The sequence below is a fragment of the Canis lupus genome, chromosome 6, assembly GCF_011100685.1.
Source record: "Canis lupus familiaris isolate Mischka breed German Shepherd chromosome 6, alternate assembly UU_Cfam_GSD_1.0, whole genome shotgun sequence".
NCBI lineage: Eukaryota > Metazoa > Chordata > Mammalia > Carnivora > Canidae > Canis > Canis lupus.
In genome coordinates, this window is record NC_049227.1 from 56,243,150 (window position 1) to 56,258,316 (window position 15,167).

Sequence of the window (15,167 nt, forward strand, 5' to 3'; positions counted from 1 at the left end):
TTAAGGGAAAGAGGCTATACATGTGTATAAGCACTGGGAGATGTGGTTTACTAGGGACTATAATGTAACAGATTAACAGGGACAAAGGAAGAAAAAATAAGATAAAGCTGGGGATGTCTAGAACAGAAATGTGTAAGGTTAGGATATAATATGCCTATCACAAGGAATACTCACTTTCTTCTTTTTTTTTTGAAGATTTTTATTTATTTATTCATGAGAGACACAGAGAGAGAGACGCGGAGACACAGGCAGAGGGAGAAGCGGGTTCTATGCAAGGAGCTCGATGTGGGACTTGATCCCAGGACTCCAGGATCACGCCCCAGGCCGAAGGCAGGTGCTAAACTGCTGAGCTACCCAGGGATCCCTTGCATATTCACTTTCTAAGGTGACAAGAAGACAAGTTGGGATTTAATGAGTTAATAAAGAATTCCAAACAGCACAGATACACAATAAGGTATCCTGTTAACATAATAAATCACAATTATTATTATTAATATTACAGTAGTCTGTGATAATGAAACTAAATAATACATCTAGGAATAAGATACTGAATAAGAGGCAGATTTGTCTTCTAATTTGATATGGAAAGAAGAGAGAAAGAATTATCATTAAGTTTATTAGATACAGAATAGCATTGTAACTATGTAGAAATCTGTCCTTATTTTTTAGAAATGTATACTGAAGCCTTAGGGATTAGCCATCATAATAGCTACAATTTACTTGAAATGCTCTAGCAAAAAATGTAGAACAAATAAATACAGTAAAATAATTGTTAAATCCCAATGACTGATAGTTGTTGGTTTGTTATACTGTCTTTTCTGCTTGTCTGATGTTTGAGGTGCTTACTCATTAAAAAGTGAAGCAAATAAAATAAATCCAAAATTTATAAATTGTCTTCTACATTCTAGGTTATGTTTTATGGGCTTGCGAACATCAGCAAATAAAACAGACCAAACTCACTGCCCTCAGGGAGCTTACACTATAGCAGAGGGAGACAAACACTACATAAAATAAACAAGAACAGCATGTACATAAGACATGCTAAGCGCTATAGCCAAATAGAGCAGGGTTAGGAAAATCGGAAGTGCAAAGACAGGAAGCATTGTGGCCAAGGTCAGCCTCGTTGAGGGGACAGTTAAACAAAGACTTGAGGGATATGAGGGAATTTTTCACTTTGTATAACTGCAAAGAGCACATGAGGCAAAGGAAATGCAAGTGCTAAGGCATGGGTTTATCTGTTGTGGTCACATTCTGTGAAAGGCAAGGAGGCCAATGCAATTGAAGCAGAGTAAGCCAGCATGGAAGCAGTGAAGATGCTTGGGAAAATAAAGGGTCATGTAGGATTGTGGGGGGCGCCTGTGAGGGGTTTGGGTTTTACTATGAATGAAATAGGGAGTCACCAGCTATTTTTTTTTTTAAGATTTCTTTTTATTTACTTATTCATGAGAGACACAAAGAGAAAGAGAGAGAGAAAGAGGCAGAGACACAGGCAGAGGGAGAAGCAGGCTCCATGCAGGGAGCCGGACGTGGGACTCAATCCCGGGTCTCCAGGATCACACCCTGGATCCAAGCCGCAGCCAAGCCGCTGTTGCACAGGGCTGCCCATCACCAGCTTTTGATCAGAGATATGAATGATGTTTTTAAAGGGTCAACTATGCTGCATTGGGAAGGGGTGGCAGGAAGGGCAAGGATGATAGCCAGGAGAAGAGGTAAGACAACTGTGGTCATCCGAGTGACTGGCGGTGGCCTTTTGCATCAATATTGTAAAACTGAATATGAAAACTAAAACTGTAAATGTTCAAAGAAAGAAAATGTGGAGGAGAAACTTTACTGCCTTAGCATAGGCAAAGTTTTCTCAGACAGGACATAAAAGTAATTAGCAATAAATGAAAAGTCTGAAAACTTATACTTCATCAAAATTAAAGTTTCAGTACATCAAAATATTTCACTGAGAAAACAAAACCCCAGGCTACAAACTGGAAGAAAACATTCACAGCACATATATCTGATGAAGGATTCATAAAGTCCTACAATTCAACAATAATAAGTCAAACAGAACTATAATTATAAGCAAAAAAAGTAAACCATTATTTCATAAAGAAGATATTCAAATGGCCTTATAAACTGATGAAAGTGTGTTTGCTCAACATCATTTGTCATCAGAAAAATTAAAATTAAAACCACAATGAGATACCACTACACCCACCAGAATGAGTCATATTTAGAAGACTGACTCCAGCATTCCTTTTTAAAGTTGTCCAGCCCTTCAGTTCAGGAGTTCACAGGGGGATCTAAGGACACTGAGGGGACACGGTTTTAAAGCAGAAGGGAGGCCTGGCCTTGCTCCATTAATATGTATTGGCAAGAATGTGGAGCAACAGAACTGCCACACAATGTTGGTGGTTTAACTGCTTTGGAAAATTGGCAGATTTTTATAAAGTTAGACATACACCTATCTCACTACCCAGCAATTACATTCCAGATATATACTCCAAGAGAAATACATATTTCAGCAAAAAGGCAAATGTTATTAGTAGCTTTATTATCACAGCTTTATTCACAGTAGCCCTTATCAGGAGACGACCTGCTTGTCCATCAACAGAATGAGCAAACAACTGTGTTATATTCACATAGTGGACTACTACTTGGCAATAAAAAAGAACAACATGCAGGTGAAAGAAGCACATGACAATAACATTACACACTGTATTATTCCCTTTATATGAAATTCAAGAATAGGCAAAACTAATCTTTGATTGACGATAGAAAGTAGAAAATTGTTTGCATTTGGGTAGAGTGAGTGGAAAGGGGCACCAGGGAACTTTCTGGGGTAATATATCTTGATCTGAATATTAGTTGCACTGGCACATATGCTTGTCAAAATCAGGTTTATGTATTTTTCTGTTTATAAATTATACCTCAATAAAGTACTCTAAGCATAAAAAGAAATGATTCCATAATTCCCTTCTAAACTTACTCAGCATGTCAGTTAGGTGGTTTGCATGTAGCTCTTTGACCTGGCACAATGGACTTATGGGAGTTGGGGGACAGCTCTGTTCCATCTAGGGAAGAAAACCCTAGATGTATAATAGGGTGTAATATCTCTGATGCTAAGTAAAGAGAACATTTTAATGAGGAGAGAGTAAGCAACTATGAAATGCTGCTGGTATGTGAGGTTGAGGAGAATAAGGATTGACTCTTGGATTTGACAATGGAAAGGTCAGTAACTGGTGACCTGGACAAAAATGGTATCTGACGAGTAGTGGAGGTGAAAGGCCTTCCTAGAGCAGGTTTAAAAGAGAATGGGAGGAGAGGAATTAGACATGGTGAACATGGACAAGCCTGCTCAATTGTCTGGCTATTTGGTGCTATGTTTTCAGTGCCTAGCATAATTCCTGGCGTATATTTAAGAGATGTTAAAAAATAATTGATGTTGAATGGTTTGCTTGCCCTGAATAACACTGAATCTACTCTAATTAATTTAAAATCTCACTCTGACACATGTAATTTAGTCATTGATAGTAATAAGTTCCTCACGGCACACCTCCTAAGCAAGCATTTTTAATATTCACTAAAATATTTGTGTAGTCACAACTTCCATAGCTAGTGACACCATTATCCTAGACATTATTGTTGGACCTCAAATATTTCTCTTATGACAACATTGCTAAGAAGATTAAGGATTGAGTGAAATAATTAATAATATAAGGAAGAGAATTCTGTAGATAAGATTACATAGGTCAATCTAGTGATCTACAGGGAAAAAAAAATTTGATAGCTGCTCTTTTTTTTTTTTTTTTTTAATTTATTTTTTTATTGGTGTTCAATTTACTAACATACAGAATAACACCCAGTGCCCGTCACCTATTCACTCCCACCCCCCACCCTCCTCCCCTTCTACCACCCCTAGTTCGTTTCCCAGAGTTAGCAGTCTTTATGTTCTGTCTCCCTTTCTGATATTTCCCACACATTTCTTCTCCCGTCCCTTATTTTCCCTTTCACTATTATTTATATTCCCCAAATGAATGAGAACATATAATGTTTGTCCTTCTCTGACTGACTTACTTCACTCAGCATAATACCCTCCAGTTCCATCCACGTTGAAGCAAATGGTGGGTATTTGTCATTTCTAATAGCTGAGTAATATTCCATTGTATACATAAACCACATCTTCTTTATCCATTCATCTTTCGTTGGACACCGAGGCTCCTTCCACAGTTTGGCTATCGTGGCCATTGCTGCTAGAAACATCGGGGTGCAGGTGTCCCGGCGTTTCATTGCATTTGTATCTTTGGGGTAAATCCCCAACAGTGCAATTGCTGGGTCGTAGGGCAGGTCTATTTTTAACTGTTTGAGGAACCTCCACACAGTTTTCCAGAGTGGCTGCACCAGTTCACATTCCCACCAACAGTGTAAGAGGGTTCCCTTTTCTCCGCATCCTCTCCAACATTTGTTGTTTCCTGCCTTGTTAATTTTCCCCATTCTCACTGGTGTGAGGTGGTATCTCATTGTAGTTTTGATTTGTATTTCCCTGATGGCAAGTGATGCAGAGCATTTTCTCATGTGCATGTTGGCCATGTCTGTGTCTTCCTCTGTGAGATTTCTGTTCATGTCTTTTGCCCATTTCATGATTGGATTGTTTGTTTCTTTGGTGTTGAGTTTAATAAGTTCTTTATAGATCTTGGAAACTAGCCCTTTATCTGATATGTCATTTGCAAATATCTTCTCCCATTCTGTAGGTTGTCTTTGAGTTTTGTTGACTGTATCCTTTGCTGTGCAAAAGCTTCTTATCTTGATGAAGTCCCAATAGTTCATTTTTGCTTTTGTTTCTTTTGCCTTCATGGATGTATCTTGCAAGAAGTTACTATGGCCGAGTTCAAAAAGGGTGTTGCCTGTGTTCTTCTCTAGGATTTTGATGGAATCTTGTCTCACATTTAGATCTTTCATCCATTTTGAGTTTATCTTTGTGTATGGTGAAAGAGAGTGGTCTAGTTTCATTCTTCTGCATGTGGATGTCCAATTTTCCCAGCACCATTTATTGAAGAGACTGTCTTTCTTCCAATGGATAGTCTTTCCTCCTTTATCGAATATTAGTTGCCCATAAAGTTCAGGGTCCACTTCTGGATTCTCTATTCTGTTCCACTGATCTATGTGTCTGTTTTTGTGCCAGTACCACACTGTCTTGATGACCACAGCTTTGTAGTACAACCTGAAATCTGGCATTGTGATGCCCCCAGATATGGTTTTCTTTTTTAAAATTCCCCTGGCTATTCGGGGTCTTTTCTGATTCCACACAAATCTTAAAATAATTTGTTCTAACTCTCTGAAGAAAGTCCATGGTATTTTGATAGGGATTGCATTAAACGTGTATATTGCCCTGGGTAACATTGACATTTTCACAATATTAATTCTGCCAATCCATGAGCATGGAATATTTTTCCATCTCTTTGTGTCTTCCTCAATTTCTTTCAGAAGTGTTCTATAGTTTTGAGGGTATAGATCCTTTACATCTTTGGTGAGGTTTATTCCTAGGTATCTTATGCTTTTGGGTGCAATTGTAAATGGGATTGACTCCTTAATTTCTCTTTCTTCAGTCTCATTGTTAGTGTATAGAAATGCCACTGACTTCTGGGCATTGATTTTGTATCCTGCCACGCTACCGAATTGCTGTATGAGTTCTAGCAATCTTGGGGTGGAGACTTTTGGGTTTTCTATGTACAGTATCATGTCATCGGCGAAGAGGGAGAGTTTGACTTCTTCTTTGCCAATTTGAATGCCTTTAATGTCTTTTTGTTGTCTGATTGCTGAGGCTAGGACTTCCAGTACTATGTTGAATAGCAGTGGTGAGAGTGGACATCCCTGTCTTGTTCCTGATCTTAGGGGAAAGGCTCCCAGTGCTTCCCCATTGAGAATGATATTTGCTGTGGGCTTTTCGTAGATGGCTTTTAAGATGTCGAGGAATGTTCCCTCTATCCCTACACTCTGAAGAGTTTTGATCAGGAATGGATGCTGTATTTTGTCAAATGCTTTCTCTGCATCCAATGAGAGGATCATATGGTTCTTGGTTTTTCTCTTGCTGATATGATGAATCACATTGATTGTTTTACGGGTGTTGAACCAGCCTTGTGTCCCAGGGATAAATCCTACTTGGTCATGGTGAATAATTTTCTTAATGTACTGTTGGATCCTATTGGCCAGTATCTTGTTGAGAATTTTTGCATCCATGTTCATCAGGGATATTGGTCTGTAATTCTCCTTTTTGGTGGGGTCTTTGTCTGGCTTTGGAATTAGGGTGATGCTGGCTTCATAGAACGAATTTGGAAGTACTCCATCTCTTTCTATCTTTCCAAACAGCTTTAGGAGAATAGGTATGATTTCTTCTTTAAACGTTTGATAAAATTCTCCTGGGAAGCCATCTGGCCCTGGACTCTTGTGTCTTGGGAGGTTTTTGATGACTGCTTCAATTTCCTCCCTGGTTATTGGCCTGTTCAGGTTTTCTATTTCTTCCTGTTCCAGTTTTGGTAGTTTGTGGCTTTCCAGGAATGCGTCCATTTCTTCTAGATTGCTTAATTTATTGGCGTATAGCTGTTCATAATATGTTTTTAAAATCGTTTGTATTTCCTTGGTGTTGGTAGTGATCTCTCCTTTCTCATTCATGATTTTATTAATTTGAGTCTTCTCTCTCTTCTTTTTAATAAGGCTGGCTAATGGTTTATCTATCTTATTAATTCTTTCAAAGAACCAACTCCTGGTTCTGTTGATCTGTTCCACAGTTCTTCTGGTCTCGATTTCGTTGAGTTCTGCTCGAATCTTTATTAACTCCCTTCTTCTCTTGGGTGTAGGATCTATTTGCTGTTTTTTCTCTAGCTCCTTTATGTGTAAGGTTAGCTTTTGTATTTGAGTTCTTTCCAGTTTTTGAATGGATGCTTGTATTGCGATGTATTTCCCCCTTAGGACTGCTTTTGCTGCATCCCAAAGATTTTGAACGGTTGTATCTTCATTCTCATTAGTTTCCATGAATCTTTTTAATTCTTCCTTAATTTCCTGGTTGACCCTTTTATCTTTTAGCAGGATGGTCCTTAACCTCCATGTGTTTGAGGTCCTTCCAAACTTCTTGTTGTGATTTAGTTCTAATTTCAAGGCATTATGGTCCGAGAATATGCAGGGGACAATCCCAATCTTTTGGTATCGGTTCAGACCCGATTTGTGACCCAATATGTGGTCTATTCTGGAGAAAGTTCCATGTGCGCTTGAGAAGAATGTGTATTCGGTTGAGTTTGGATGTAAAGTTCTGTAGATATCTGTGAAATCCATCTGGTCCAGTGTATCATTTAAAGCTCTCGTTTCTTTGGAGATGTTTTGCTTAGAAGACCTATCGAGTATAGAAAGAGCTAGATTGAAGTCACCAAGTATAAGTGTATTATTATCTAAGTATTTCTTCACTTTGGTTAATAATTGATTTATATATTTGGCAGCTCCCACATTCGGAGCATATATATTGAGGATTGTTAAGTCCTCTTGTTGAATAGATCCTTTAAGTATGATATAGTGTCCCTCTTCATCTCTCACTACAGTCTTTGGGGTAAATTTTAGTTTATCTGATATAAGGATGGCTACCCCTGCTTTCTTTTGAGGACCATTCGAATGGTAAATGGTTCTCCAACCTTTTATTTTCAGGCTGTAGGTGTCCTTCTGTCTAAAATGAGTCTCTTGTAGACAGCAAATAGATGGGTCCTGCTTTTTTATCCAGTCTGAAACCCTGCGCCTTTTGATGGGGTCATTAAGCCCGTTCACATTCAGAGTTACTATTGAGAGATATGAGTTTAGTGTCATCATGATATCTATTCAGTCTTTGTTTTTGTGGACTGTTCCACTGAACTTCTTCTTAAAGGGGAATTTTAAGAGGCCCCCTTAAAATTTCTTGCAGAGCTGGTTTGGAGGTCACATATTCTTTTAGTTGCTGCCTGTCTTGGAAGCTCTTTATCTCTCCTTCCATTTTGAATGAGAGCCTTGCTGGATAAAGTATTCTTGGTTGCATGTTCTTCTCATTTAGGACCCTGAATATATCCTGCCAGCCCTTTCTGGCCTGCCAGGTCTCTGTGGAGAGGTCTGCTGTTACCCTAATACTCCTCCCCATAAAAGTCAGGGATTTCTTGTCTCTTGCTGCTTTAAGGATCTTCTCCTTATCTTTGGAATTTGCAAGCTTCACTATTAAATGTCGAGGTGTTGAACGGTTTTTATTGATTTTAGGGGGGGATCTCTCTATTTCCTGGATCTGAATGCCTGTTTCCCTTCCCAGATTAGGAAAGTTTTCAGCTAGAATTTGTTCAAATACATATTCTGGCCCTCTGTCCCTTTCGGCGCCCTCGGGAACCCCAATTAAACGTAGGTTTTTCTTCCTCAGGCTGTCGTTTATTTCCCTTAATCTATCTTCATGGTCTTTTAATTGTTTGTCTCTTTTTTCCTCAGTTTCCCTCTTTGCTATCAACTTGTCTTCTATGTCACTCACTCGTTCTTCCACCTCGTTAACCCTCGTCGTTAGGACTTCTAGTTTGGATTGCATCTCATTCAATTGATTTTTAATTTCTGCCTGATTAGCTCTAAATTCTGCAGTCATGAAGTCTCTTGAGTCCTTTATACTTTTTTCTAGAGCCACCAGTAGCTGTATAATAGTGCTTCTGAATTGGCTTTCTGACATTGAATTGTAATCCAGATTTTGTAACTCTGTGGGAGAGAGGACTGTTTCTGATTCTTTCTTTTGAGGTGAGGTTTTCCTTCTAGTCATTTTGCTCAGTGCAGAGTGGCCAAAAGCAAATTGTATTGGGAAAAAGAGAAAAAGAGAGGAGAGAAAGAAGGAAAGAAAAGAGAAAGAGAAAAAAAAAGGGAAGAAAAGAAAAAAAAACGAGAAAAAAAAAAAAGAAGAAAAAGAGAAAGAAAAAGAAAGGAGAAAAAAAGGGGGTGGGGGAAGGAAACAAATCAAAAAGCAAAACAAAACAAAAAAAAAAAAAAAAAAAAAAAAAGAACCACAGGGGAGTATCTTCTGATTCTGTGTTCTTTAGGTCCCTTGGCTTCTCCTGGAAGTTGTCCGTCTAGCTGATCTTCTGGGGGAGGGGCCTGTTGTGCTGATTTTCAGGTGTTAGCAGTTGGGGGAGCTGCTGTGCCCCTGCCTGGTGCAGGGCTCAGTGGGGGTTGTTTACCCCGTGAGGCCGCAGGAGGAACAGCCCCAGTGGCGGGGCAGCTCTGGAAACCTGGATTCAGTCCCCGCAGTAACTCCAGAGCTCTCCGTCTGCAGGGCCTGGAGGCTCCGGGCGGGGCCGCTGATCTGCTCAGCTGGGGCAGGAGCGTCCTCGCTGTCCTGGGCCCTCCCGGCCTCTGCCTGTCCCGGGGGAGGCCGGATCCTGGGCTGTGTCCCGGCGCCCTGTGCTCCGGAGCCTGCGCTGGTGGATTCGCGCTCCCGGGCCGCGCAGCCCCCTCCGCGGAGCCGCCGCCCGAGCCCCTCCGAGCTGCTCCTGGAACCGCGCAGCCCCCTCCGCACGGAGCCTCTTCCTCTGCCCGAGCCCCTCCGAGCTGCTCCCGGGGCCGCGCAGCCCCCTCCGCGGAGCCGCCGCCCGAGCCCCTTCAGCTGCTCCGGGTCCCGCCGGGTCCCGCCGTGCGCGCTGCAGCCCTTAGGGAGCTCGGCGCACTCTCCGGGGCGCGCAGTTGCTCTGTTACTGTCCCCGGGAGCCCGAGGGCATCCCCGCCCTCCTGGGTCCTGCTCCAACTCCCCGCGAGCCCCTTTCCGCCCGGGGAAGGTCGGTGCAGCTCCTGCGTCTCCGGGACGGGGCTCTCCTGTCCTGGGGACACTCGCCCCGGCCTCAGCCCGGCTCCTCGCGGGGCCCCTCCCCCTTGGAGGCCTTTGTTTCTTTATTTCTTTTTCCCCGTCTTCCTACCTTGATAGAAGCGCGAACTCTTCTCCTGATAGCTGCTCTTAAGAATGCTTTTGGTTTCTTGATACATAGGAAAGATATGCCTTTCTCCAGGACAGACACAGAGTAACTTTCTTTCATCCTTGACCCAGTCTTTACAGAATGAAGAACTAAGGACTAAATCTGTAAAAATTTCAGCAAGAGGTAAAGTCTTGTAAATGAGGATTGAGAAAGAGAACAAAACCAGTAGGACATAAGTAATAGCCCTTGTCACAAGTGAAGAGAGTAAGCTTTTTTTTTTTTTTTTAAAGATTTTATTTATTCATGAGAGACACACAGAGATAGAGAGAGGCAGAGACACAGGCAAAGGGAGAAGCAGGCTCCATGCAGGGAGCCCAATGTAGGACTTGATCCTGGGTCTCCAGGATCACACCCTGGGCTGGAGGTGGTGCTAAACCGCTGAGCCACCAGGGCTGCCCAAGAGTAAGCTTTATCAGGAGAGAAACTATGTCTGTTTCATCCTCTAAAGTATGCTTAGTAACTATCTCAATGCCTGGCACTCAAATAAAAACACGGTAGGCACTCAAAACAAACAAATCATAAGAGACAAAATGGTTAAGAGTTTGGTCAGGTGGGAATGCTAAGGCTGAGACATCTTTTTAAAAAGATTTAAGACATTATCATTAGGAAGTTGAGATGAACCTTGGTTTATGTGATTTAATGGGCAAAGGTCAAGGCCCAGGTAAGGTAGCCTCTGTCTTTAGGCCTCAGAGCTCCAGAGTTAGCTCCCAGTGTGTCTTGCTGCTCAGACTTTAGTCCTTTTATTTAAAGATGCACAGACCTGTCCCTGTGGAACTAGATGGGACTGAAATAGTTTGTATTAGCCTCAATAATTCATGTTACTAATAGAGTCGAATAGTAGAGGTAGAGGGATAAGCAGTCACTACACTGAGCATGGAGCCCAGTGTGGGACTTGATCTCAGGACCCTGAGATCATGACCCGAGCTGAAATTAAGAGCCGGATGCTTAACTGACTGAACCACCTGGGTGCCCTGCTTCAATTCTTTAGATGTCACAACTGTGAAATCTAGTAAATGCCATTATTTGTGATTTAGTTGAGCTATAGAAAAAAGAATGAAAACATGATCTTCCTATGGGATAAAACAGGACATTCTAAAGAGGAATACTCATTAAGACAGCCATTCTCAGGGGGATCCCTGGGTGGCTCAGCGGTTTAGCACCTGCCTTCGGCCCCAAGCATGATCCTGGAGTCCCGCATTGGGCTCCCTGCATGGAGCCTGCTTCTCCCCCTGCCTGTGCCTCTGCCTCTCTCTCTCTGTGTCTCTCATGAATAAATAAATAAAATCTTTAAAAAAAAAAAAAGACAGCCATTCTCAAACCTTTTTTTGATCATTACTCACAGTAAGAAATATATTTTACACACACAATTAAAACAAATGTTTCACAAAATTAATATTAGTCCTTAATGTGTATAATACACCCTGATATTTTCAATTCCGTTTTCTGTTTTAAAAACACTGTAACAACCAACTAAACTGATTTCATAACTCACTAGTGAGTTGTGTCCTAGAGTTTAAATGACATTGCTCTAGGTGTATATCTTAGTCCATTTGGGCAGCTATAACAAAATATCATAAATGGAGTAGTTTATAAACAGTGGAAATGTATTGCTTACAGTTCCGGGGGCTGGGAAGCCCAAGATCAAGATGCTGGCAGATCCAGTCAGTGAGGGCCCATTTCCCATAGATGGTCATCTTTTCACTGTAACTTTACAGAAAGGGGTCTTTCTTAGGGGAGCACTAATCCCATTCATGAGTTCTAATCACCTCCCAAAGCCCCCACATTCTAATGCCATCACCTTGAGGGTTAAGATTTCAACATATGAATTTGGGAGACATAAGCATTCAGTCCATTGTAATGTAATAGGCAAAATAAAATAGTTCAGCAGATCTGTTCCAACAAACTTAAGCTTTATACAAAAGAGAAGCATCCAAAAGACTAAACAAGATGAAAAAAAATGAAAAAAAAAGAAAAAAAATTAACCCAGTTTCACTGAAAAAAAAAATGCAGCTCCAAAAAGAAGTAACAAAACAGTAAGTACCTGGAGAAACATCCACAATAGGAGAAACTAAGAATCCCCCAAATCACAGACAGGTAAGATTAGAGAGGTCATGTCTATTTTGAAAGAGATAAATGTCATATTGAAGGCCCTCAAATGCTATGTATGATAACAAGGCTAAGGCACTCTGATTAATGTTGAAGGAACTAAAAAGAGTAGTGAAAACTACCTTGTGTGATGCCATTAAAACTAAAGTATAGTGGAGGTGAAACAAGACATTGAATACTACTCCACCCACCCATAGCACAGGCGACCAAAGCCCCACTGGGCAAGTCCTGCGTTAGGAGTGAGGTTTTGGCTTCTGAGAGCCACATTTTGTGACTATGAGCAAGGACTTTGAAGGCAGCTGGTCCCTCCACCTACTAGCCCTGTGACTTTTATAAACATCTCTAAACATCTGTTTCCTCATGTGAAAAATAGGGATAATAACAGTCACTGCGTCATGACTCATTGTGGTTGTCACAATTATTATTTTTTTAATCCAAAAAAGTAGTTTTTTTGTTTATTCACTCTCTGGGCTATTACACAGGAGCAAGTCAGGGGTGCTGTGTGGACAGCCAACACTGCCAGCAGGGGCTTCTGGGGTTGTCACAGGCTATGTGCCAAGCTCACGCTGGCCACAAGGCTATCTACTAGATTAGAGTCATGAGGGAGTGCGAAGAAATTTGTTATTTTATCTGGAACAATCTGTAGGGAGGTCCTGCTGCCACATCTTGGACTAAGCCTTGTCTTTACCTCCAATTTGTCTAAGATGCTGTAGGTACCCACTTGGGCGGCCCCAATGGCTCTGTGCCGAAAAGAGAGCTAATAGCTCCTAGATGTCACTAACAGTGAAAGAGCTAAGGGGCAGGCTTCATTGTCTGTAGAAGCCAGTAACATGTCACCAAGGTCCAGATGAACTCCTGCGGAGGGTCAGATGCCAGAGTCCTCATCCTCAGAGGGAGGGCAGGAAGCAGTTGGATCCGCAGCTAAGAGATGCTCTTGGCACAGAACTGTCTAGGCCCAGCTCGGGGCAGGGCAGTCTGTTACCTAACTTCCAGTATGTCAGTTCTCAGATTTCTTAGCAACTCTATTTGAAATCCCTTTTTCAGAACTGAAGAATCAAACATTCCCAGTGAAAGTATTTCATTCATGAGAGCCTTTCCGAATCTTTTCAGCTTCCTTCCAAACTCTGAGGATGCTGGCAGGAAATGCCTAGCCTCAACTTCCTCAGTGGGTCTTGCCCACCCCTGTTCTCATTTTACCTTTGGTAGAGGCAGTAGTGTGGCCTGCCACAGTCTGGGTTCAAGCTAGAAAGCTTCAGGCCCGTCGCTGGTATGTCCTCCATTCAGTTGGCAAAGTGGGACAAGCCCATAAGACACCACATGGTCAGTCTCAGTCTGAAAGATTCTGCTGGTAGGGCGTAAGGGGACTGATTTCTAAGTAGGGAGGCAGCAGGTACAGGGAAGGTGGGATAAGCAAGCAGGGGGCCCTCTAAGAGTTCCCATCACTGAACTGCTCTTTTAACCATTTCATATGCTGAGGAGTCACTGAAGTTTGAAAAACTCTGCCAGGGAAGAAATGTGTAGAATTTTAGGGAGAACAGCAACTTGCACCTGGTGCAATGCTCTTTAGTGACAGAGAGAAAAAGGTGGTGCTGTCTCTAGACCCTCTAGATTCACAGTAGAAAATCATGAGCAGGTTTGGAAAAAGAAATTCTCTTCTTCGGACTGAGGTTCAATAAAAGAACACATCTCTTTCTCTGGAGACTGGCTTTTTTCACTTGCAAGGTTGACACTGGCAGGTCCACCATCTGGGGGGAAATATATTTTCTTATAGTGGGCTGAACTGGGAGGCAAGTTGCAGAGCAATCTCATGCTTCTAGCTATATGGGCAGAGTTGCAATCCTCCCACGCTGCAGACTCCTGAGGATGGGCTAGGTGTCGATTTTGCTGGAGGAGACTTAAGAAGGGCTCATAGTTCCCATCACGCTGGGGCTCTGGGACCACGTGCCCACTGGAGTAGGCCTGAGAGTAACCAGGCTCTGAGGAGCTGGGGCTGGCTAGGGAGGGGTAATGCCACTACTCGTCAGACTCAACAGGGGTCTCCCCGCCAGGGACGCTGGGTACTGATCCATAGTCATGAGACTGGGCCCATTCAAGCTGTAGTTGCTTGGTTGACACCATATGCAAAAGTTGCTTCTGGCTCTAGCTCTGGCTCTGGCTCTGGCTCTGGCTCTGTCCACTGAGACAAGAAACACCACTGGTTTGGAGGCATGTCATTCCTCAGGATCACGCCTGCACCCTGGCTCAAGGGGCTCAATCCCTTGGGGCTCCTGACACTGCTCAGAGCTCTGGAGAAGAGTTTGTCCACTAAGCTGCCGATGTCTCCTTGGAAATAGGTGAACAAGACACACTGGGGGTTCCACTCAGTCTTTAGATGTCTCTGCAGCTGGATATTGGTCTTCTCCATTTTTTCCATTGTGAGCGACATAGGTAGGTGATAGCTTAATTCCTGACCATCAACTGAGACAGCCAAGATACCACAGCTGAGCAAAGGCGAATAGTACTGGTCAGAGTTGCCTGGCCCCCTTTGGAGGAGCTCAGTGCTTGCGGAAGCAAGTGCTGGGGATTTTGTATCCTTCCCTCGCTGGTTGTTACAATTAAATGAGATAACGCATTAAAAAGATCAGCAAAGTTCCTAGCATTAGGAAAAAAACAAAATAAAAAACTAGCTCTGTTATTTTTGAATCAGTCACAAAACAGACAGTGAGGGATCTGGTGTTCAGATAAAAATGTGATGGGAAAAGAAGGGCCAACATAGGAAACCAAGAGGATTCAACACTCAAGGAGTCATTGCCTAAGGGATGGCGGCTTCCATGAGAATCACAGTTTGAGGGGGCATTTTCTAGAATAGAGGTTGCTGTTCTGGAAAGACAAAACAACAAATGTCTACAAGGATGAAGAAGCAACAAACACAGTAATTGAGTCCATGTTACTGTGGGTCTAAACCATGTGTTCTCAATTACTGTATTCTCCTATTTTAAGATTTTAATTAGGACATTACAATCAATAAAATCAAACACACAATAAAGTGTATGAAGATAATTAACAAATAGATTTGTTGAAATAATTCCATAATTA

At 42.1% G+C, this 15,167-nt stretch overlaps 1 protein-coding gene across 1 annotated transcript; it reads right to left on the reverse strand.

The window, feature by feature from the left end:
* Positions 1-13,715: 13,715 nt before the first annotated feature.
* Positions 13,716-14,607, reverse strand: LOC100688990 (transcription cofactor vestigial-like protein 1). Its single transcript, XM_038538952.1, is given in 3 exon segments — positions 13,716-14,128; positions 14,131-14,211; positions 14,244-14,607. Coding segments are annotated over 3 exon segments (768 nt in total). The 5' UTR covers positions 14,518-14,607.
* Positions 14,608-15,167: the final 560 nt, after the last annotated feature.